Below are 22,802 nucleotides of genomic sequence, written 5' to 3' on the forward strand. Positions count from 1 at the left end.
GCTCTTTCTGCAGCTGCATCTGATCCCCTCCAAAAATTTCCTCCATAGAATTGAGGTAACGACACTAGGAACTATATTAGTAGGGAAAATAGTGTGTGTGTGGGGGGGGGATCTCACATCCTTCCAGTGTTGCTAATAATGTTTTGAACAGAACACCACTCAAAGCACCTGACAGAAGTTTACATCCAACCCATAGTATGCTTGGGGTACTGTATGCTGATTGAGGTAGCATGTCAATTATTTCTGCTCCAACTTATTCCTTTATGTAAGGGTGTGAAACCTGTGGCCTTCTAGATATATCTGAATTACAATATATCATAGTTTCATGAAGAGCTACAGATTTTCTTTTCTTTTGGAAAAGCAGGCTTTATCTCAGTATCTCAGATCAAAGCCTCTGTGTCAACATTATGGATTTTCAAATTCCCCTTTCTGTCTGGATTTCCTATAAAGCAGGTGAGCCTTGTCTAAAATCACAGGATCCTCTAATAGTCTCCCATAAGGGATTAAGAGGTGGTATCATAGATATTCCTCTTCCCTTTCCATGCAACCCTTTGTTGATGATTCCTGGCTAATACATACATTTTGAAAAGTTGTTGGAAGAATACTTAAAAATAAGTTTTTAACATAGAATTCTAAAAAAGATTCATTCAGCTGTTTACAATGACAAAATTCTGATTGATGAAGGTGGCTTATTCAGTTTGATATATTGCTCTGTTATAGAAATATAGAAGCTCAATTTTAACCCTCTTCTCTTCTCTTCTCTCTTCTCTTCTCTTCTCTTCTCTTCTCTTCTCTTCTCTTCTCTTCTCTTCTCTTCTCTTCTCTTCTCTTCTCGCAGTCCATGCTGTGACATTATTTCTTAATATTTTTGGATGTCTGGCCTGGTTTTGCCTTCAGCCCAGGCGAGGAGTTGACTTTGGATTGAGTATTCTCTGGTTCTTGCTTTTTACACCATGTTCATTTGTCTGCTGGTATAGACCAATTTATGGAGCCTTCAGGTAAAATTATTATCTAAATTGTAATTTTTTCTATGAAAAAGGTATATAATTGATATATATATCCTCAAATTATGACCACAATTGAGCCCTTTACGACCTTTCCTGCCACAGGTGTTATGTGAATCACTCCAGTTCTTAAATTAGTAACACAGTTGTTAACTGAATCTTGTTTCTCCATTGACTTTCTTTGTCAAAAGTTTGCAAAAGATGATTACATGACCTTGGGACATTGCAGCTATCATAAATATGAGCCAGTTGCCAAGTGTCCAAATTTTGATCACGTGACTTTGGGATGTCGCAGTGGTCATAAGTGTGAAAAAAACAGAAGTCACTTTTTTTAGTGACATTGTAACTTCAAATAGTCATTAAATGAATAGTTATAAGTCAAGGACTACCTGTACATTGACAAAAATATAGCCATCTAAAATATCATTTAACTCGGGTTTTACAATTTAGTGTCAATATAAACTGAATAATATTGAAAATTGATTTTTTTTTGTTTCTTTTGTACCAATTGGATATATAGCTAATCCCCAAGTTATGACAATATATCCATTATGGTCATATATTATGACACATGTAAAGCAGATCTTCACATGACCAACCCAATTTTATGACCCTTATTGTAGTGATTGTTAAGTGAATCCATTGTTTGCTATAGGATGTTTTTGCCGTTGTTAAGTGAATCCATTGTTTGCTATAGGATGTTTTTGCCGAAAATTGGAAATAAACCCCAGTTTTTGGCAAAAACATTGTAAATTGTGATCACATCACTACGGGATACCACAAATGCTGTAAATGTGGACCAACTGTCCAGCATCTGAAATGCCGTCATTGGGGTGGGCCTCAGAACTTCGGCATTGGGGGGGCGTCTGTCATAATTTCAAACAGTTGCTAAACAGCTACTTGTAATTTCAGGATTACCTGTATTTGCTTAATCAGTGTGTTTGGAAGGGATCCCAAACTCCTTATAACAATGGTAGACTTGAAATAATACATGAAGTTGACACCATGTAGTTACCAGAAGGTGTCAGTTGGACAGCGGTTGGTCTATCATGCTTCCTCACAGATCATTGTTGAGAACAGTTTATCTTTTGAAGTAACTCTGGACTGGAGTATAATAATATAGTAGAGCATATAGGGAGAAGCTGTTCAAGACATAAAAGAACCTGTGCAGGACAATTGAGAATCTAAGCTGGTGTACCACTGAATTATATTTCCTCTAAAATATTCTTTTCATGCATTTCTCTAAAATCAAGTAATATTCTACTTTTCTTGGAATGCTAGCGGAGCAAGAAAATAGCAAAGGAAAAAATTGCTAGTGGACTTCTTAATGAATAAATGACCATGTAGTTTGAAATCTAGTTTTCTGTACTTCTTTTATAATATTGGTAAGCTTATTTTGTAGTTGCTTTGTTTGCTTTTTAACTACTGTGTATCTGATGTTTTAACTTTCTGGTAGTGTTTATTGTATTCAGTTTGGTAAGAATGCTTCTGAAAGTTCCTATTTCCAGGGGCTTTATACAGTCATAAAACAGAATTTATATACAAAATAGATGTTTGTTCTGTTAAGCTAAGAGATATGACAGATTTGCTATTTTGCTTGGCAAAGTATTATGAGAATATTTCATTTTTTTCCTTTCCTTCTCTTTCAGGAGCGATAGCTCCTTCAGGTTCTTTGTTTTCTTCTTTGTATACATTTGTCAATTTGCTGTGCATGTCCTTCAAGCTGTAGGATTCCAAGGTTGGGGGAACTGGTAAGTGTCCTGTTGTATTATTCTTTGGTAAATGTATGTAGTGAGAGCAATAACTTGCCATTTTTGCAAAGTTATTATAGCCCCATGAAAAACATTTCTTTTTAAATATTTTATAAAGTTAAACATCAGGTGTTTGCAATAATAAGGTATTATCTGAATCAGTAGGCAAGTGGTGTCAGGAATCAGAGCATGCCAAGAAGTAGAGTGGGTGCCAGGCCAGGCCATTTGCTAGTCGCTGCTTGCTTGCAAGGAGGATGTCTGTTGAAGGAATAACGCATGCCTGCTATCCTTGTCGTATGTGCTGATGGAGGCTTCTCATTTGCCCAGATATCAGAAACTGGAGAAAACTTTGCTGGTGGGTAGTTGGAGCCTAGTTCTCATAGCAGTCCGAAAGAAGCTTTTACTGCAGTTTAAGTTGTACCTTCTTGTGCAGAAGTGGGCGACCATTGGCCAAATGTTGTTGAACCACAGTTTCCAACAATCCTAATTCCAGTATGTTGAATTGAGCCTGATAGGAGCTGTTCAGAATTTTGAAGGTGACATGTTCTTTTAGGGTACTGTTTTTGCCTATCTCCCAGTCTTAATTCAAATTCATTCTGTGTTCTATCCTTTTTTTTCTTTATATATCTAATTTGGTCCATATATTGTAGCTGAATGCTGGAATAATATTACGAGAATAGCTGTCTTAACCTATGCTTATATTTTTAAGTGAAAATGTGGCCTATTGGATTAATAAAAAAGAATATGTCTCTATAATTTTATTGTGTCTATGGCCAATCTAGGCTTCATTAACATCCTAGAATCTAACACACCCCCCCCCAGATCTTTAAGGCCTCAACATTTATTAAAAGCTAGAGAGACAAATTAATTGTTTTAGAATTTTAAACCACCTGGTTACTTGGTTGAGTTGGACAGCTATAGTAATTGGCTGGCTGGCTGAATATATGAATGAAGCAAGCCAAAAGTATAAGAGACATCCTTATCTTGGGAAGACTGGACCTTTGGGCAATTGTCTTTATTTCACAATAGGGACCTGGAGCAAGTTTACTCTGCCAGATCTCATGGGATAAGCAGAATCATTGAAGACAGGTGGTTATATAAGTACTCTGACCTTGTGTCATGCCGGCTTTATTTGAATTGCACCAAGAATCCTACTTGAGTCAGTGCAACTTTTGTACCAGTGGTGATATGCAAGTGTACTATGATGCACCCAAAACTGCATGTGTAATTGCATTCTGGACCAACTGTAGCTTCCAAAACCAAAACTGCAGCTTTCCAAAAACTTTTCAAGGGCTGCTCCATGCAGAGCAGCTTTCAATATTCCAGTGGGAAGCAACTAAGGCATGTGTGATCATGAGCAGAGCTTCCTGATCTAGGAACAAGCAGAAACTGGCACAAAGTATGAATTTATGAAAAAGCTCTCTTGTCAAGATATTCCCTGCTTCTTGAGTAGGAGCCATATTTCCAGGTCCCCTCTCCCCTCCCAAATGAACATCAACTTTCTTTGCAACAGTATTACCTAAATAATATAACTCTAAAACTGAGTCTTTCCCCTACTGATAAATCTTTTCTTTGTCAATACTCATAATCAGAATAATTACATTATTTGGCATGTAAGAATACTACCTAAATAATATAACTCTAAAACTGAGTCTTTCCCCTACTGATAACCTTTTCCTTGTCAATACTCATAATCAGAATAATTACATTATTTGGCATGTAAGAATGAAACAGAATTTGTATGGCTAATTTACTGCTTCATGGAAAGATGTCAGCTTTGAAGATAGCATTTAAAATGTTCTGATTTTAGAAGCAATAAAGAAGTTAACAAATTTTTCATAGTTGTTTTCCTTACTAACCACTGTTTTGGTCAGATTTTAAGTATACCACATTCTGTAAATAATTGAGCTTTGTTTCCTATCCATAGGCATATGGTTGATTTTCTATTTAAAGAAAAGTTCAAGAATTCTTCCTTATGGCATAAAATATGACATAATTAATGGTCCACATTTTCAAGCAGTATCTAAGTCAGGAAAGGGAAGCTTAACTGAGTAGTTGTGTAATTTAAATAGCAACTTTCAACATGCTTGTATGAGATGTACTTTATTAAATGTAATTCTGGTTTAATATAACAAAGGCAGTTACAAAATTCAGTAAGATGGTAAAATAATTCAGGACTGCTTATTGTCTTCCTACCCATCCAAAAAAATTAATAATCTGAAGTATTTGTGTTTTCAGTTCTTTTAGGAGTGGGTTTTTAAAATAAGTTTTAAGAACTTCCTCTGTAATCCATAAGAAGAAATAATATTTTCCTATAAAACATAGTGATAGAGGGGAAAATAGCCATACTTTTTTAAAGACTGTTATAGATGTGTTTTTTAGAGCTCTCTGTGTTTTCTTTAGTGGATGGATTTCATCTCTCACTGGACTTAACCAGAGTATTCCAGTAGGCATTATGATGATAGTCATAGCAGCGCTTTTCACAGCTTCTGCGGTCATCTCACTAATTATGTTTAAAAAGGTAAGTGTTTTTTTCCATCCAGAAAAATGGAATTTTTTAAACATGCTTTAGTCAACCCAATTGATTATAGTTATAAAAATAAATAACTATAATCAGTTGGGTTGACAAAATTCTTTCTTGATACTATTCACATTTGGTTTACCATATTTAGAAATGAAATGAAATAGATTTCTTTCATTGTTAAATTTAAAATATCATAATAGCAAATTAGTTTGATTTAGAGGATGTGAAGAGAACCCATTATGAATTTAGGATTTTTTTTCAAAAGATTACATACAACAACAAAAAATCTTTCATTCTTTCCTGCAGTATCTCAAAAATTGTGCATTTTAATATTTAGAAACTAGATGCATCACATTCAATTTTAAAAACATGAACTCTTGCATAGGAATTTTCTTATCCATCTTCTCTCTGTAGTCTTCCATCATTCTGCTCAGGATTATGGATTTGTTCAGTTCCACATGCTTTTATTTACTGTTTTAAAATATGATAAATGGAAAAATATAAACAAATGTTTAATTGAAAAAATAATTGAAGTAGTTAACGTACATGTGAGAACAAATAGACAAGGAAAGAAATAACAGAATATAAGAATATCACATTTCATTCGGAGGATGAAATACCCTTGGCAATACTCAAAAGGGTATTAAATCATAAACTTTCTGAAGAATCTTAAGAGCACAAAAATGGACATATGAATAAGGTAAGCAACATATATGTCCTGATTCTTATTTCAAATGTATATGCACATATACAGCTACTATGTAATTAGCAGTTTACTCAAAGTCAAGGAGATAACGGCAGACAACAAATGCAAACAAAAACAGTCTCTGAAAAGAGCTTGCCTAAACAGTTACTTTTAACAGCAGCACGCAAAAGACTAGTCAAAATTAAGTCCAGGTTTTTAAGAGCCAAATTTATTTATTTATTTATTTATTTATTTATTTATTTATTTATTTATTTATTTATTTATTTATTTATTTATTTATTTGATTTATATACCGCCCTTCTCCCGAAGGACTCAGGGCGGTATACAGGGCAATAAAAATAAGAATACAGGATACAAGATTTAAAGTTAAATGATTGTGCCCAATGTAGTAAGTTAGTTAAAAACAATGTTAAAACCCCAAACCCATCAGACCAGGCCGGCTTGTTCGAATAGATAAGTTTTTAGATCACGCCGGAAGGAGCGAAGGTCGGGGGCCATCCGTATCAGGGTCGTCAGTTACTCCAGAGGCCAGAATTTCTCAAGAGTCCAAGCGAACCTTGCGCAAGAGCCAGAGATCAAATACTAGTAGTTAATTCCAATGAACAAAAATGGGTCAGTTCTATCTCTTAAATCAGGCTGCAGCCAGCTGTCTTTAATCAAGAGTTTTACTCTCTTGCTTGGCAAGTAGCCTCATAGAATAACTGCTCTGCTCTGTATTCTATTCACTGTGTGGGGGGCTGGGTAGTCTTGGGTCATTGTAATCTGGCTGTTCTATATGTGGTGCCTATGTTTGATCAACCTAAGGTAATTCTTGGGTCTGTGTCTCCTGAGGCTGAATTCCGGAGCTTTTTCCTCTGTGTCTGAGTCACCTGAGTTCTGGCCCTTAATAATATATACTATATTACTTTAATGTTCAGAGGCTGGTAAACAGAAATTGCTCTCTGGTACACCTCAAATACCGTAGATTCAGTTTCCATTTTTTTCAACTGTTATAACCAATATCATTGAAATATTGTGTGGCCTTTTTATTTGACCACTAGGGGTCATAGTTTCTGCTTAGAACTAGACTACCTTCTGTCATAGTGCAGTAGGCATACAAGGAAAAAAAAGAAAAAACTTATTCCTGTGACTTGAAATATCAACAGTATTTTAACTAGCTAAAGCACCTCCCTTAAAATAAATTGGATCTAAAAAATTATTAGGGATACTTTTCTCTTTGTCAAGTATTGACTTCAAGCATTAATCTGTTAATTTCGGCCAGTATGTTCAAGGAATTGTTGGTAACTTAGAAGAGATTTTTAAACATATGAAAAGTTTTTATTTGATTTTAGTCTACTATAATTAATAGTTGTTGGGCTAAAACAGTTTTCATAGTTCATTGAAAAATACTATTGTAATCTTATTTTTATTGCTTATGGTGCAATTCTTTTTTTTACTTGTATAAATTTTATTAGTTTTTATAGGGTTAGGATTAAGGTGGGGTTGGGGTTTTTCCAAATAACATTCTCAATATTTAGCAAACAGCATAATGTCTGGTTTCATGTGTTTAACAAACAATAATAGATAATAGTTAATTATCATAAACAATATGTTAACTAATTGCTCAATAGTCTTCTTGGTAATATATATTCAAAGTTACATATCACATTCCTTTCTCTCTAACTCGTTTTTGTAGCCATTGATAGAAATTATCCCATGTTCTAAAATTCTTTCTCTCTTATCTTTAAAGTCAATCCATTTCTGCACACGCTAAAATTTTCTTAATTAGTATTTCTTCAGCTGGTAAATTTTCATTTTTCCAATGTTGGGCAAATACAATCCTTGCTGCCGTTAGTACGTGTAGTATTAAATATATGCAATCTTTCTCATAATTTGCTCCTATTATTCCTAACAAAAATGAATTCTGGCTTAAAGTCTATTTGTTTTTTTAGTCATTTTCTCCAACCATAAAAGTATTTTAACCCAAAATCTTTTTTCTTTAGGGCATGTCCACCAGATATGATAATAAGTACCTGGTCTTTGTTTGCATTTCCAACAGTTGTTTGAAGTATTTTTAAACATTTTTGCTAATCTCACTGGTGCCATATGCCATCTGTAAAACATTTTATATAAGTTTTCTTTATATGCCACTGCTTTGGTTAATTTAACATTTCTTTCCCATAACTTTTGCCAGTCTTCTAATTCTATATTATATCCAAAGTTCTTTGCCCATGTTATCATTGTTTCTTTTACTTGTTCTTCCTCCATCTATCAGAAATCTATAGAGTTCTTAGTTAACTTTTCATCTGTTTTTAACAGTATCTGATCAAATTCTGTCTGTTTTTTAAAATCCCATTGTTTTAACATCTTTTTCATATCTCGTTTGAATTTGCAAATATGGCCACCATGCTAGATCAATACCTTGTTCTTGTAAATCTTGTCTGTCTTTCAATTTTCCTTCATTGTCCAAAATATCTTTATAAGTCACAACCATAGTCTTATGGTGCAATTCTAAAATTATTTACCGTACTTAGAAGCAAGCTTTATTAAGTTCAGTAAGGCTTATTCCCCTATTAACATATTTAGGATTACAATCTTGATTGCGACTACAGTGGTGTTGATAATAATAATAATAATAATAATAATAATAATAATAATAATAATAATAATAATAATAATAATTAATAATAATAATAATAATAAATAATAATAATAATAGAGGGGACCTTGGAGGTCATCTAGTCCAAACCCCTGCCCTATACCATTTCAGACAAATGGCTGTCCAGTTTCTTCTTAAAAACTTCCAGTGTTGGAGCATTCACCACCTCTGGAGGCAGGTTGTTCCACTGGTTAATTGTTCTAACTGTCAGGAAATTTCTCCTTAGTTCTAGGTTGCTTCTTTCTTTTATTAGTTTCCATCCATTGCTTCTTGTCTTGCCTTCAGGTGCTTTGGAGAATAGCTTGATTCCCTCTTCTATGTGGCAGCCCCTGATATACTGGAACATTGCTATCACATCCCCCCTCATCCTTCTCTTCATTAAACTAGACATACCCAATTCCAGCAACTATTCCTATATGTTTTAGCCTCCAGTCCCCTAATCATCTTTGTTGCTCTTCTCTGTACTTTTTCTAGAGTCTCAACATCTTTTTTACATTGTGGTGACCAAAACTGGATGAGTATTCCAAGTGTGGCCTTAACAAGGTCATTGTAAAGTGGTATTAACACTGCACTTGATCTTGATTCTCTCCCTCTGTTAATGCAGCCTAGAACTGTGTTGGCTTTTTTGGCAGCTGCAACACACTGCTGGCTCATATTTAAGTGATTGTCCACTAGGACTCCGAGATCCCTCTCACAGTTACTACTATTAAGCAAGGTACCACCTATACTGTACCTGTGCATTTGGTTTTTCTTACCTAAATGTAGAACCTTACTTTTCCACCATTGAATTTCATTTGTTAGATAGTACCCAGTGTTCCAGTTTGTTCAGATCCTCCTGTATCTTAAGCCTATCTTCTGGAGCATCGGCTATTCCTGCCAGCTTGGTGTCATCTGCAAATTTGATGAGTTCCCCATCTATCCCCTCATCCAAATAGTTGATGAAGGATGTTGATGAGCACTTGGCCCAGAACAGAGCCCTGGGGCACCCCTTTCCTCACTTCCCTCCATGTAGATGCAGCTCCATTGAGGACCACATGCCGAGTACGGCCGGTCAGCCAGCTACGAATCCATCTGATGGTGATACTGTCTAACCCACATTTTTCTGTCTTGTCAAGTAGTAGGTTGTGGTCTACTTTATCAAATGCCTTACTGAAGTCCAAGTAAATTATATCCACAGCATTCCTCTGGTCCACTAATTTTGTCACCTGGTCAAAGAATGCAATAAGATTTGTCTGGCGTGACCTGTTTTTGACAAACCCATGTTGGCTTTTGGAAATGACTGCCTCTAGGTGTTCGCTGATTCGTTGCTTGATTATCTTTTCCAGAATCTTCCCAGGTATTGAGGTCAGGCTGATAGGTCTGTAGTTTCCTGGATCTATTTTTCCCTTTTTTGAAGATGGGAACTTCATCAGTTCTTTTCCACTCCTCTAGTAGTTCCCCAGTGCTCCAGGTTCTTTGAAAAATATAGTTCAGTGGTTCTGAGATCACGTCTGCCAGTTCCTTGAGAACGTTGGGGTGTAATCTATCTGGTCCTGGTGATTTGAACTCGTCTAGTCTGGACAGGTGCTCACTTACCATTTTTTTGCTTATCTTAACTTGTGTTTCTATCTGTTTTTTACGGTACTGTTTTATGATAGGTTGGGCTGTTTCTTCCCTTTGTGTAAAGATGGATGCAAAAAACGAGTTAAGTAGTTCTTTCTCCCTGTTGCATCCTATTGAATATTTTTTTACCATTCCTTGAACTGGATACTCTAAAGTGTAGTGGCCTCTAAAACCTTTGGGCACCAGGAACCGGTTCCGTGGAGAAAAGTTTTTCTGCAGACTGGAGGGGGTGTGGTTTCACATGCTGCCTGCATCCCATGTTGTGGACTGGTGCAGTCCATGGACCAGGGGTTGGGGACTCTTGCTCTAAAGTTATAGGTTATTAGAAATATTTTTGTGCTCTTAAATTCAATAAGAGGCCCATTCTTCCTTGAAAGATACCAAAAGGGTATCATTCTAGTCCTCTATGCATATCAAATACTTATTTCTATCAAAAGATTTCAATTAAATTTTGCTTTGTATTTGGTGAATTTTTTTTCAAGGTTTCTCAGCTCCATGTATTTGTTTAGCAGGCAGAACCTATTAGGCCCATTACCAGTTTCTTATAATATTCATCCTGTTTGATTTATCATGATGATCTAAAAGAGCCATCCATATAGGATGTTTCTTTGAACCATAATAACTTCTATCCATGAAAATCAGTGTTCATAGATGTCTAATATACTCCTGTTGACATATATGCTAAGAAATCAATTTTATTTATTTGGCTTTACTTAGGATACAGGGTGATTCAGTGGCTTAAAAGGTCTGTTCTCTGGCAGTTCGAGTCCTACCACTGCGTGACAGACTGAGCTCCTGTCACTTGCCCCAGCAAGTAGATAAATAGGTACCACTTTGGTTGGAAGGTAACAACACTCCGTGTTTTGCCACATGCTCTGTGGCTTGATGTGATCCTGACCATATGACCTCGGAAACACCTTTGGACAGTGATGGCTCAATGGCCTAGAAACAAAGATGACCACCACCCTCTAAAATTGGCTACGACTAGCAGAATAAAACACACAGGGATTCCTTTATTTTTACCTTAGTTAGGATGCAATTATATATAGTGGTGTTTATAACAAGTCACAGTGGTGTCAAAATGATGGATATACGCTGTAACATTTTTAAGCAAATAATGCTTATGTTTTGTAAAAAGTAAAAACATTGAGCAAAGAAGAAAAATCAACGAGTTTGCAATGTCTGCAAATATTGTAGGCCAAGTCCGTGCCATGACTGAAAGTGGTGGTTAAACTCAGCATTTTCCTTTGGTTAAATTCTGTATTATGGATACATCTTGAATCATGCCTCAAATTTTCTCTTTGGCCTTATTTATAGGTACATGGTTTATACCGTACAACTGGAGCAAGTTTTGAGAAGGCACAACAAGAATTTGCAACGGGTGTGATGTCCAACAAAACTGTACAAACTGCTGCAGCAAATGCTGCCTCAACAGCAGCAACCAGTGCTGCTCAAAATGCTTTCAAGGGTAATCAAATATAGACAAAAGAAATGAAACACATCACAAATTTCTGGCTGTACTTTATTTTTCGGTCCCTAAAGACTTATGTTTAAAGTGCACACAGCATGTATGTCTTTTCAGCTGTGCATGGGCTAAGACAGAAAAAGATCATTTCATTCCTTTTAGAATTTTTTAATGAGAAGTTCTTCCTAGCTACTCTATTACCTTACAATAGTTAATTTTTTTCTCCATATTTTTGGAGGTACATGATATTTGATGAAAATTAAAACAGTAGCTTTAAGATTCACACTACAAGTTTAGCTTCTGAGATGAGCAAACATTTTTGTTTTTTTTCCATGGTGTGTCGCTCTCCGTGGAACTGTTCCTCCTGACTTGAGAAAAGCACTTTGAATTAACCCTGTTCATAACACTTTGCTTCCTTGTTTTCGTAAGAAACAAAAGAACCTGACAATTTTGAACATTAACTTTTAGCTGCTGCTTTGTAGCTCCAGCAGCTGATGAAGGACAGACGTAAGCTTAAAATAAGTATGATAGATAATGTAAATTCTTTTTTTAGGAGAATAGATTTTTTTAATACTCGGAGTCTGCATGAAAATTTTTTGACCATGCTGCACTAGTGTTCTGGTCCAGAAATTGTCTTATCTGTCTGGTTATAGTATTTGTTAAGATCTGTTTTCATGTTGTATATAGTGTTCTAACCAGATATCTTGGAGCACAGATATCTTCATCCAAGTAATGCAACGTGAAGTGAAAAGAATTATGTTTTAACTGAGGCAGAGTTGTTATATTTGTTCTTTTTGATTTCACTATTCATGACTAGTAAGCACATATTTCTAAACAGAATCTGTTTAGCAATATTTAAAACAATAATAATAGCTAGTCCATTCTGATGTGTTAAATTGTAGTGGAATTTATTTTGTGCTTTAGAATTTTGACATTATTAAAATGTGCATTTGTGTTTAATGCTATTATATCATTAGTCTTGTCAGTCACTCTCTTTAGTGTTTGTATAAACATCTGAATATTCAGTAACTTATTTAAATTTTTAACATTACTATAGATCCTAATGAGGCTTTCAAACATTGATAATTATGTACTTGAATTTTTTTAACATACTTCAGCCTTCATATAAGATTTAATCTGAATAAGTGCATTTTATTAAATGCAAATTGAAGATACACTTTATCATAGTTAGTGTGGTGCTATATGGCAGCTTTTTGTTATTTTAATTCTTCATATTCTAAGACTTAATTGCCTCTTCAGGTCACTGTTTCCTTTTTGAGTTTCTAAATTCCAGGTGTTAATGTATGATAATTTGAAACATACTATGGATTAGCCACTTGAATGGTATTCCATTCCTGTCATTAAGAGATTTTTATTTTTCTATTGGGCAACATATTATAGCGGCAAATTTGATTTTCTTGAATTCTGACATAACAGTAATTTGAAAAAAATTCATTCATCATGTTCTAAATTTCCCCACCTGGAATGTAAACATGTCGTCTTTAACATGTTCCATAAAACCTAGAATCCCAGGTTTTAATGTTTGGAGAGGACCTTAGATGGCATCTGATCCAGTCTTTCTCAACATTGGCATTTTTAAAATGTGTGGACTTTGTGACTGGCTGGGAATTTCGTAGCATCCTAACAAATGGCTATCCTGGCTCTGAATATGCAGGGAAGAATCCACCAATCCCCAAGGCAGTCTTGTTCCATTGTTGAATAGATTTTACTATTTTCCTTGATCTCTAACTGAACTTTGCTTCCTTGTAATCTAAATCCATTATTTCTTTTTCTTTTTTTTTTTGGAACAATTCTGATCAATCCTGGCCTGTTTTCTACATGACAGCCCTTCAGATTCTTGAACAGAACTATCATGTCTTTTCTCCTCCAGTGTTAACCTTGTGATCTACCAAAATACCCAGGTTCAGTATATACTCACATGTAAGCTCACCCACAAATAAGCTGACCTTGGAATTTTTAACCAAAATATCAAGAAAAATGCGCTACCCAGGATAAACTGACCCACATTTTAAACAAATTCTAAGATTGGCTTAGGGATGGATAGCTTATGGATGAGTGTATATGGGGATATACAGGTACTCACAGATTAGGTCATCCACGGATAAGCCAAAATCATTTTTGGTGTATATGTTTGTACCTAAAATTCTTAGCTTGTCCACAAGTATATATGGTAGTTTTCATATATACTGCCAATTATTGCACCCCCATTCCTACCTTTCATATTTTTTCCTAAACAATCATAGGACTTTGTCTCATTTATTGAGCTTAATGGCTTTATTCATTGCTCTTGCCTATTCAAGGTTCTGCTGAATCTTGGCAATGCTTTCCAAGATGTGCACTCTTCCAGTCATTTTATGTAGTTTGCACAAGTTATCATTGTAGCTTTAAATTATCGTCTAGCCCTTTATCTAAGTCACCTATAAATATGTTGAACAGCACAGAACCCAAAAAAAGTCAAGGAACTTTCACTCAGTACTTCCAGTTTGACATAGACATTGGGTATAATTGTTTAGTGATCTTTGTATCTATCTATAGATAGCATAGATGAACTTTTGCTATCTGTACTAGAATCTCAAGGGGAACACTTTCTTGAATACTTTGCTAAAGGCAGGGTGTGTTGTGTACAAGTAAATTGATCATTATCAGAAAGAGGCACTGGGTTAGGTTAGCATGATTTATTATTAATAAATGTACCTTTCCTAAATACTCAAAAATGTACATAAACCTATTGCTTAATTATTGTATGAATTAAGCAATTGACATCAAGCTGGCCAGGCTTTTCATGGGGGGGGGGCAGGAATAATATTTAGAAGAGATATTTGTATCTCATAGGGGCACAACGGCTCAGATGCAGAGCTTGTCATCTGGAAAGCTTACAGCCCAGATTTGAGACCTGAGTACTGTGCAATGGGGTGAGCTCCTGTTCTTTGCTCCAGCTCCTGCCCACCTAGCAGTTTGAAAGCATGCAAATGTGAGTAGATTGATACCACTTCGGTGGGAAAGCCGCAGCATTTGGTGCACCTTTGACATACTGTCACATGACCACAGAAAATGTCTTTGGACAATGCTAGATCCCTTGGCCAAGAAACGGAGATGAACACTGTGCCCTAGAGTTGGACATGTCTGGACAGGAGAAACTTTTACCTATTTGTATCTCAGAGTTGAACTGTGGGGTCCTTGGTGCTCTCTGAGCTTGGCTCTTTTCTTACAAATATTCCATCACAAAACTAGGTAACATCATCCATGCTAGGAGGGTTTCCTCACCAATAATCAACACCCACATGAGCAGAGATTAACACTACAATATTCCAATCAAGGAATCACCAGTGAAGACAAACTAACGGTAAAGAATAGCCTAAAGAAATCACAAAGCTCACTCACCCCAACACTGACAGTATATCGTAAACCCCACTCCATACTAGACTGATGATGTTACCTAGTTTGGTAATGAATGTCTGCAAGAAAATTACCAAGCTCAGAGAGCACCAAGGACTCCACAGGGATAATATTTGCCCTTCTCTAACCCTGTGGTTCTATCCATGAAATCATCCATGATTTCTTAAAGATCATAAGGGTTCCTAGATGACATTTGCAGACTCCTTCAGGACTCTTGAATGTAATTGGTCACATTCTGGAGACTTAAATCCGTTCTTGGAAGCCAGGTGCTTTCTAGCCTTTTAGTTATCTTGGATTACTATTCCCTTTTGTTAGTAGTTCTTAGGTCCCTTTGAATATATAGAAGGCTGAATAGAAAGAAGTTCAGCAGTTCTGCTATCTTCCTTTTGTTATAATCCTAGTATCTTCTCGCGTTTTCTGTAACTTTTTTGTTTTTACTACTGCAACAGGAATAATAATTACTATAACTGAAATTAAGCAATACTGGAAAATTTACTATATAGGAATTAAATTCCATAGACAGTTTAATCTAAAGATGTGGATTTCATTATTTACAATCTTTTCTTTATTCCTTTCTTTACTTTTACTTACATACTAATGTTTATATCCCACCCAGCTCCAGAGACTTCAGGCAGTTAACACTATATAAAATTTACAGAATTAATAAACTAGATGTTTTAGTTCTTTTTCATGTATTTATTTCAATCCTTGATTCCCACAAACCTAACACATATCCACTTTAATTGCTAATCATTTAAATCTTATTGAGGAAACCGTGTTCACATTTATTAAAGAATCTAATTTTTCTCAGGTGATAAAGCAGATTGAAACTTGAAATATATAAACGTGGGCCTAATTTGCAGTAGGTCTGGTAGTCATGTTAGTTCTACCAGGTAAAATACATGTTGATTATAATGTCCATTTTCATTCTTGTAAACCATAAAGAAAATGGACCCATATGGACACATAATTCTTATTCTTCCAGATTAAATCAAAAGTAATGTAGTGAATATACCTATTATTCACAATTTCTTATTGTTCACTATGGCAGAAGGCTGTTTTATGTTAAATATTTAACAAACAAATGCTATCAAAGTCTATTGGTGAACAAGTCTACACCTATTACTACACTAATTTTGTAAACACCCAGTTGTAATGGTTTTTAGGTCAATTATTTTTAGGTCAATTATTATACTAGATTGTCAATTATTTTTCATTTCTAATTTTGGCATTGGAGATATTTAGGTGAGGAAAGTCTGTATATTTTGTAAATTGCTAGTGATGCTTTGCCATCCTTGTGAATGTGACAATTCTGTATAAATGCACACAGATACTGTGATGCTGCATGTCTGGGTAGTTATGCATATTTATTGTATCATTTCAGTGACATAGAATAAAATGTTTCCTGTTTGTTTGCTCTGTATAGTTTAAAAAATAAAGTAGGGTCTTTTGTAAAATGCAAGATAAAATATCAAAAGGCTAATATGTACAGTAAATACTAAGTTTTTGTCCCAGTTCAGCTCAAGTCCTGGAGGCAGAATGTGGATGAAGATTTATTTGGAACATTGTCATGTGGATCAACATCAATAGCATTCCACATTTTTATTCTGGCATTATTACTCACATGTAACTATGAACAATTAACGCTGGACCAGGGAGTTGGGTTTTTTGTATTATGTATATAAATTCTACAATCTGCATCAATGGCAAAGCTATGCCTGCTTGCAGAACAACTCATTGAAAGAACAATCAAAAGCTGGGCTTGGTTTTCAAGGGAATACTTGGTTGTGTTTTGTTTCTGTGATGTAAATGGGAGATTTAAAAAGAAAAACTATTGAAATTTATGCAATTGATAGGTGTTATTAGAGGAAATTTTGGAAGTAAAACAGAACCTTTGAAAACAAACTATTTCCTAGTATTTGTTTTGAATGGAGAGGTGTTGAATGTTATTTTTGTTACACTTGTGATTGGCCACTTTATTGTTAGTCCTTTGTATAGTAGTGAAGTTACTTACAATGGTCACAATATAGAGCCCATCACTTGCTCTTTAATATATCACTTGGGCATTTTTCTTTTGTTTTCCTTTCTGAGCCATGTAGGAAAGAAAATGTCATAACACAATTCACCTTTTTAACTATCTAAAAGTCCTCCTCACTGTGGAAAATCACTTTTTTAAAAAATTGGGTGGATGACCAATACTTGTAACCAAACTTTGTATTTGTGTGCTACAATAACAATAAGAGCATTTTCACAACATTATAGCGTTATGTCATTATAAATGGAGGATATGCAGTTGGGTTGATTGATGTTAAGTCTACATGGCAAGAATCAGGAAACTAGAACTTATGTTCTAGTAGAAATAGACGTTTATTTATCTTTTGGGGTATACTTTTACTTGATAATACTATATATGTTAAAATACCTGTAGTATGCTTTTGAGTAAAGTACTATGACAAAGGATTAGGATTCAGCACTTTAAAAAAAAGGAAATAGTTATTCTGTACTCAATCTATCAATGCAGGAAAACAAAGATTGGCCATTTCTACAAAACTGTTATAGTTAATAATCCATTGGGTTATAGAAATGACTCATTAGCATGTATGCTATTGCAAAAGGCAAATAAATGAACTATAGTCCATAAAAGCGTGTGCAATAATAAAACTTAACCATTAACCTTAATCATTAAGGTGCCATTAGACTAGACATGTCAAACTTGTGACATTGCGTGACGTATCGGGACTGTTTTGCCATTGCGGGCAATGGGGTGGGCATGGCTTCCGCATGACGCATCCGGCCCATGGACCAGCAGTTTGACACCCCTGTATTAGACTGTTCTTCCTATAAGCAATTAGTGTTTCCCCTGGAAACAAAGACTTGCTGATGTGTTTACAGTTGGAGTAAACTGCAAATCAGTAGCGGCAGATGAATTCCTTTTTCATAGCTTGCTGTATAAATTTGTAGCTACCAATGGCCAATAAGGAAGCAATGAAAAACATTTCATGTTGTGATGTTCAACTCCCTTTTTCAAAAGCAAAAATTTATAGCTTGCAGTGACATTAAAAATGTAAAATGTAACTTTTCAGTAGAGTACATTAATGAGAAGATGCTCCTAAGCTGCATCATAATAATGTATGGTTTTTTTTCAAGCTTTCTAGAATAGTTTGAAATAATAGCTTGTTTCATTTTCAGTGTTCAATGAAAACTTTTTAAAGTGCTTTGTTAGAATAAGTGTATTTCATGTGTTGAGTTTCTCTGATTATCAAAAAGCTATGGAAATTAATTATTGCTATCACTGGCTTTTCTTCCATATAATAATTGACCATAACATTTCCTGTATTGATGCAGAATTTGCATTTCACTGGAAATCATAGAAAACATGACCTAAGAAGCAAGACTAATTTAGGAAGCAGGAGTTCAAGGGTGTGAAAAGTTATTTCATAGTATTATCTTCATCTGAATACTGCATCATAAAAGGAATAGTAAGGTATATTTGTTGGTCATTTGTACATAATTTATGAGGAGAAAGTGAAAGGAAAATTAGATTTAGAGAACTGGTAAAGTCATTCCACAATCTTTCTGAACTTTTGTCTTTTCTAGCACATAGCATTTGGAAAGAGGTGAATCTGTTATAAAGTTATTTACCCAACGTTTTGATTGACAGTTGTAACCTTTTATGAAATTTATGATATCCAGTCATTTCTATTTGATTTTAACAGCTTCATCAGTTGTATTTGCCCATAAAACTAACCTCCTAAAGAATTCTGGCTTAGCATGACCAAGTAGCACAGCAGTGATCCTTCTGGTAATATGCTGGAGATGGTGTGTGCTCCAGCTGTCAGAGAAAGAAAGTGAATGAACAAAGAATTGCCTGATTGTTGGCTTCAAACGGCTACTTGTTTGGAAGAAAGAAATCTAGTATCCTGGTTAGCTCATCACATATTATGAAAGAACCTTTTGTGGACCAAGTCTGGCATACTGCAAATACAATCCTTTCTTTTTGTATTCAGAAACTAATTAAAATTTAATTTGCCCTTTTTTTACAGATTGCCTGGTTTAGGCACCTTTGAGAACACTGTTATTACTAATGTAACAAAACCAGAAATAAATTGACACAAACCTTCCGGGGTTAATTATGGTTTATTAGACAAAGAATTACTAATATTTTAGAAAATTAAATTAGCAATCCAGCCCAACAGCTATATTCTTTAGCACACCATAGCTAATCAAGTGACTTTTAACTTTCTCTCTTTAATGTTGATCAATTCATGAGTTTTTAAATATGTGAACACTTCACACTGAGAAAGTATGCTAAGCTTGGAATAACCAGATTTCAAAAGATTTTACAATACAGTAAAGGTTTGATTTAACAGACCTGAGTGCAATAGACTTCAGATGCCATGGATAAAATTCCCATTATATACCTATGTCACTTTTATATATCATTTGCTTAATAAGGTTACACAAATGATGTGCTACAATGCAAAATGTGTGCAATTTATATCTTTGCATAATATCACCACAGATTATATACTCTGATTTAATGGACAATTAGAACTAACAGACATCCCTTCTCCCCAATTGGACTGTTAAATCAAGGTTTCACTGTATTTTTAACATCCATTTTTCCCCTACAGAAAGATTTTATAGCAATATTTAAATAATATTGCAGTAGCTTTCCTTTTCCACAAAGATATGCTATTCTGGACTCTTTCAAATTGGTTTTAAAATCTTTACTGCATATTATACATATTATAATTTGAATTTATTATTATTTGAAAATTGCAATAGAAAATAACACAATAAATGTTATAAAATCATTTATCCACAGTATTTTATTTTGAGCTGTCTCAACACAGGTTTAATCAGTAACCATTTCTTGATTTAAAGTAATATGTATTAAAAAGAAGTCATATGTGCCATTGTATGAAGTTAATATAGTATTCTGTAAAATATATTTAATTTTAAAAAATGTAAAGACATACTGAAAAGATTTCTTAAACCACATATTTTTGCTTGTTTGGAATACAGTGGCCTAATTATTTAAATACAAAAGGTATATGGGATGTTGCATATAAGCCTGAAGTTGTGATACTGTATATTCAATTGATACAATTGTGCAATATGTTTTTCCACAAATATCACTCCCAATTTACAAACTATGAAGTAATACAAAAAGATTGTTACTCCAGCTATCAGAAATGTATACTATATTGTAGATCTTGCACATGCTATATCAGGATATGGTTATTATAGAGCTACTACATCTGGACCGTAAAAAATCTGGAAGGTTATGGAAACAGTAAGTTTTCTGAATCTATCCTCTGGTTGTCTGGATCTTTACAGCTCCAACATGGTAGCCCTACTTGTTCCAATGTTTATGCATTAACATTTCATTGGCTGAAGCTCCAGTCAAAGATCAGAGTTATCAAACACAGTATGTATAGCACCACATAAAGAATTATTCTGGGGCATTTCTGAGGCAGGATTTAAGGTAACTGCATCAGATGGAGATGGTGGTGTCGCTAAAATATTAAGTACAGTAAAGCAATGCCACAATTAGAAAACAAACCTAGTATATGGGCTAAGATTTGCCAGGGCCTATGTTATCTAGTCTACATGCATCCCTGTTTACTATGTTTTCAACCTTGTTTATAAAATAAACAAGCTGTTATACTACATCTTGCTGTGAATTAACAACTGCTACCATCCTCAAAACGGAGGTCAATCCTAGGAGCTGTGATTCTGCAACATTAAGAGTTTTGTAAGCTGCAGAACTCTTGCAGAGGAAATTTCATTAAGATGATTAACAACCATAATTTGCTACATAATTTGCATTAACACCAAAGTTAATGCATTGGAATTAGAAAAATAAAAGTGAATTTTCCTTACTTACCTCTCTCCCCACTGCCCACCTGTCTTCTGCTTGCTTCTACCTGGTTTCCCTTCCTTTTTATTCCTGCCTCATAACACACCAGAGACCCTGAAACTCAGAAGCTTCAGGGAGGCTGATGGTTAGAGACATAGAAGTGTAAATAAACTTTTATCAATCTCATCTTTTTATATAATTATGAAGTGATCTTTCTAATGAAATCATGATTCACTTTTATTGTAATGTTTTCCTAATAAAATGGATTACAATGTGTTGGGATATTATTACTCAGCAAAAAATGTTTAAATCTAGAAAAGTAACACATGGTTGATTTGAGTAATCAAATGTATGAGATTAAATTCTGAAAAGATAGCTTACAGATAATGCATATGTCCCATAGGCATCACCCTATATTATTTTCCCTTATACAATACTGGATGCCTGTGTAAAATAAATGTTTGCTTACGTGAAAGCTTACTCTCTTCTATTGGAACTTATTTTTTATTTAAATTTGCTGAACAATCAATGAATATACGAGTGATTTTTAATAAATATTGCTTGAAGAGAAGTATGCAGAATAATGTTTTTGGGGATTAGTACCGTTTCTTTTTTTAAAAAAATGTCCTGTATAATCTGAAGCTATCGTTTCTGCTATTGTCTTGTAAAAGCTATCTGACAGATTTTCTTTGATGCCAATTCAAAGAAGGAAACATGAGAATATTGTCCCAATTTTAATTTTTTAAATGTGCTATAAAACGGCTGAACTGTTCTAACCTTTAATATTCAACAAACATTTTGAGATTGCAAAAGCAAAATAGAAAAGCAATGAGAATGAAAATATGTAAAAAATATTTTTATATCAGGCCAATATTTACTTTCCTTTGACTGCTATTCTCAACTGATTTCCAAAGTGCCTTTTCAGAAAGCAGAACTTTAAAAGACTGAAGAGCTGGTTATGCATTTTTAATTAAGAGAGCCTTGTTGCAAATGATGTGCATGTTTAGACAGAAGTATTTGTACACTTGGATCTTAGTTACAGTAATTACAGGTAGTCCTTGACTAATGACTATTCATTTGCCGACTGTTCAAAGTTATGGCAGCACTGAACAAGGAGACTTACTATCACAATTGTGGCCAGGGCAGTATTCATGAGGTCACAATTGTGATTTAGGCACTTGACACTTGCATTTGCTATGGTTGCAGAGTCCCATGGTCATGGAATTGCCATTGGTGACCTTCACTGCCAGCTTCTAACAAGCAGTCAACAGAGAAGCCAACAGGAGGTGGTAAATGGAGACCACGTGACATTGTGCTTAACTGCAGGATTTGCTTATTGATGGTAACTGGAACTGCTGCAACTGCTGTTGTAAAATGGTGTGGTCATGTGATATTGCACTTTATGTCTACATCACTTAGTGACAGAGTTGCCAATCCCAATTATCATAAACAAGGACTACCCTTGTTTAGTCCTGTATCTTTAATGACACTAAAAAGTACTCTAACTTGAAATGTTTGATTCTAGTCCAATCTTAGTAATTAATTTATACAACATAGAAATGTTACAGTACCAAAGAAAAAATAAATTGCATTTTATACTAGCATAAATATTTCTTCTGCTCCAACTGGAATTTTATACTAAAACTTCAAACAAAATTATACTAGAGTTAACTCCAGCACAGCCACCAGCCCTGCTTAAGGATTGCTGATGAGTGAGGATTTCTCAGGCCATCTGTCCATAAGCAGTATCAGCCCACCATTAGGCTCATATCTTTTATTTTACATTTGAAACTAGGAAAGTTAATTTGTCAGATTTCCAGAATAGGTGA

At 34.6% G+C, this 22,802-nt stretch overlaps 1 protein-coding gene across 2 annotated transcripts in view; it reads left to right on the top strand.

The window, feature by feature from the left end:
* Positions 1 to 22,802, top strand: part of SCAMP1 (secretory carrier membrane protein 1) — a 319,758-nt gene that overhangs the window by 19,277 nt on the left and 277,679 nt on the right. The window contains exons 6-10 of one of the 2 annotated variants that reach the window (XR_014491279.1): positions 839 to 998; positions 2,654 to 2,755; positions 5,159 to 5,276; positions 11,543 to 11,693; positions 14,544 to 15,781. Coding sequence is in view for 1 of the 2 variants with exons in the window: in XM_083353114.1 (XP_083209240.1) it covers positions 839 to 998; positions 2,654 to 2,755; positions 5,159 to 5,276; positions 11,543 to 11,693; positions 14,544 to 14,608 (596 nt within the window). In the remaining variant the exon portion in view is untranslated. Of the gene's footprint in view, positions 1 to 838; positions 999 to 2,653; positions 2,756 to 5,158; positions 5,277 to 11,542; positions 11,694 to 14,543; positions 17,179 to 22,802 lie in introns of those variants that run through there. The other variant, XM_083353114.1, reaches the window with a different exon arrangement.

Source organism: Vipera ursinii (assembly GCF_947247035.1).
Source record: "Vipera ursinii genome assembly, chromosome: 2".
NCBI lineage: Eukaryota > Metazoa > Chordata > Lepidosauria > Squamata > Viperidae > Vipera > Vipera ursinii.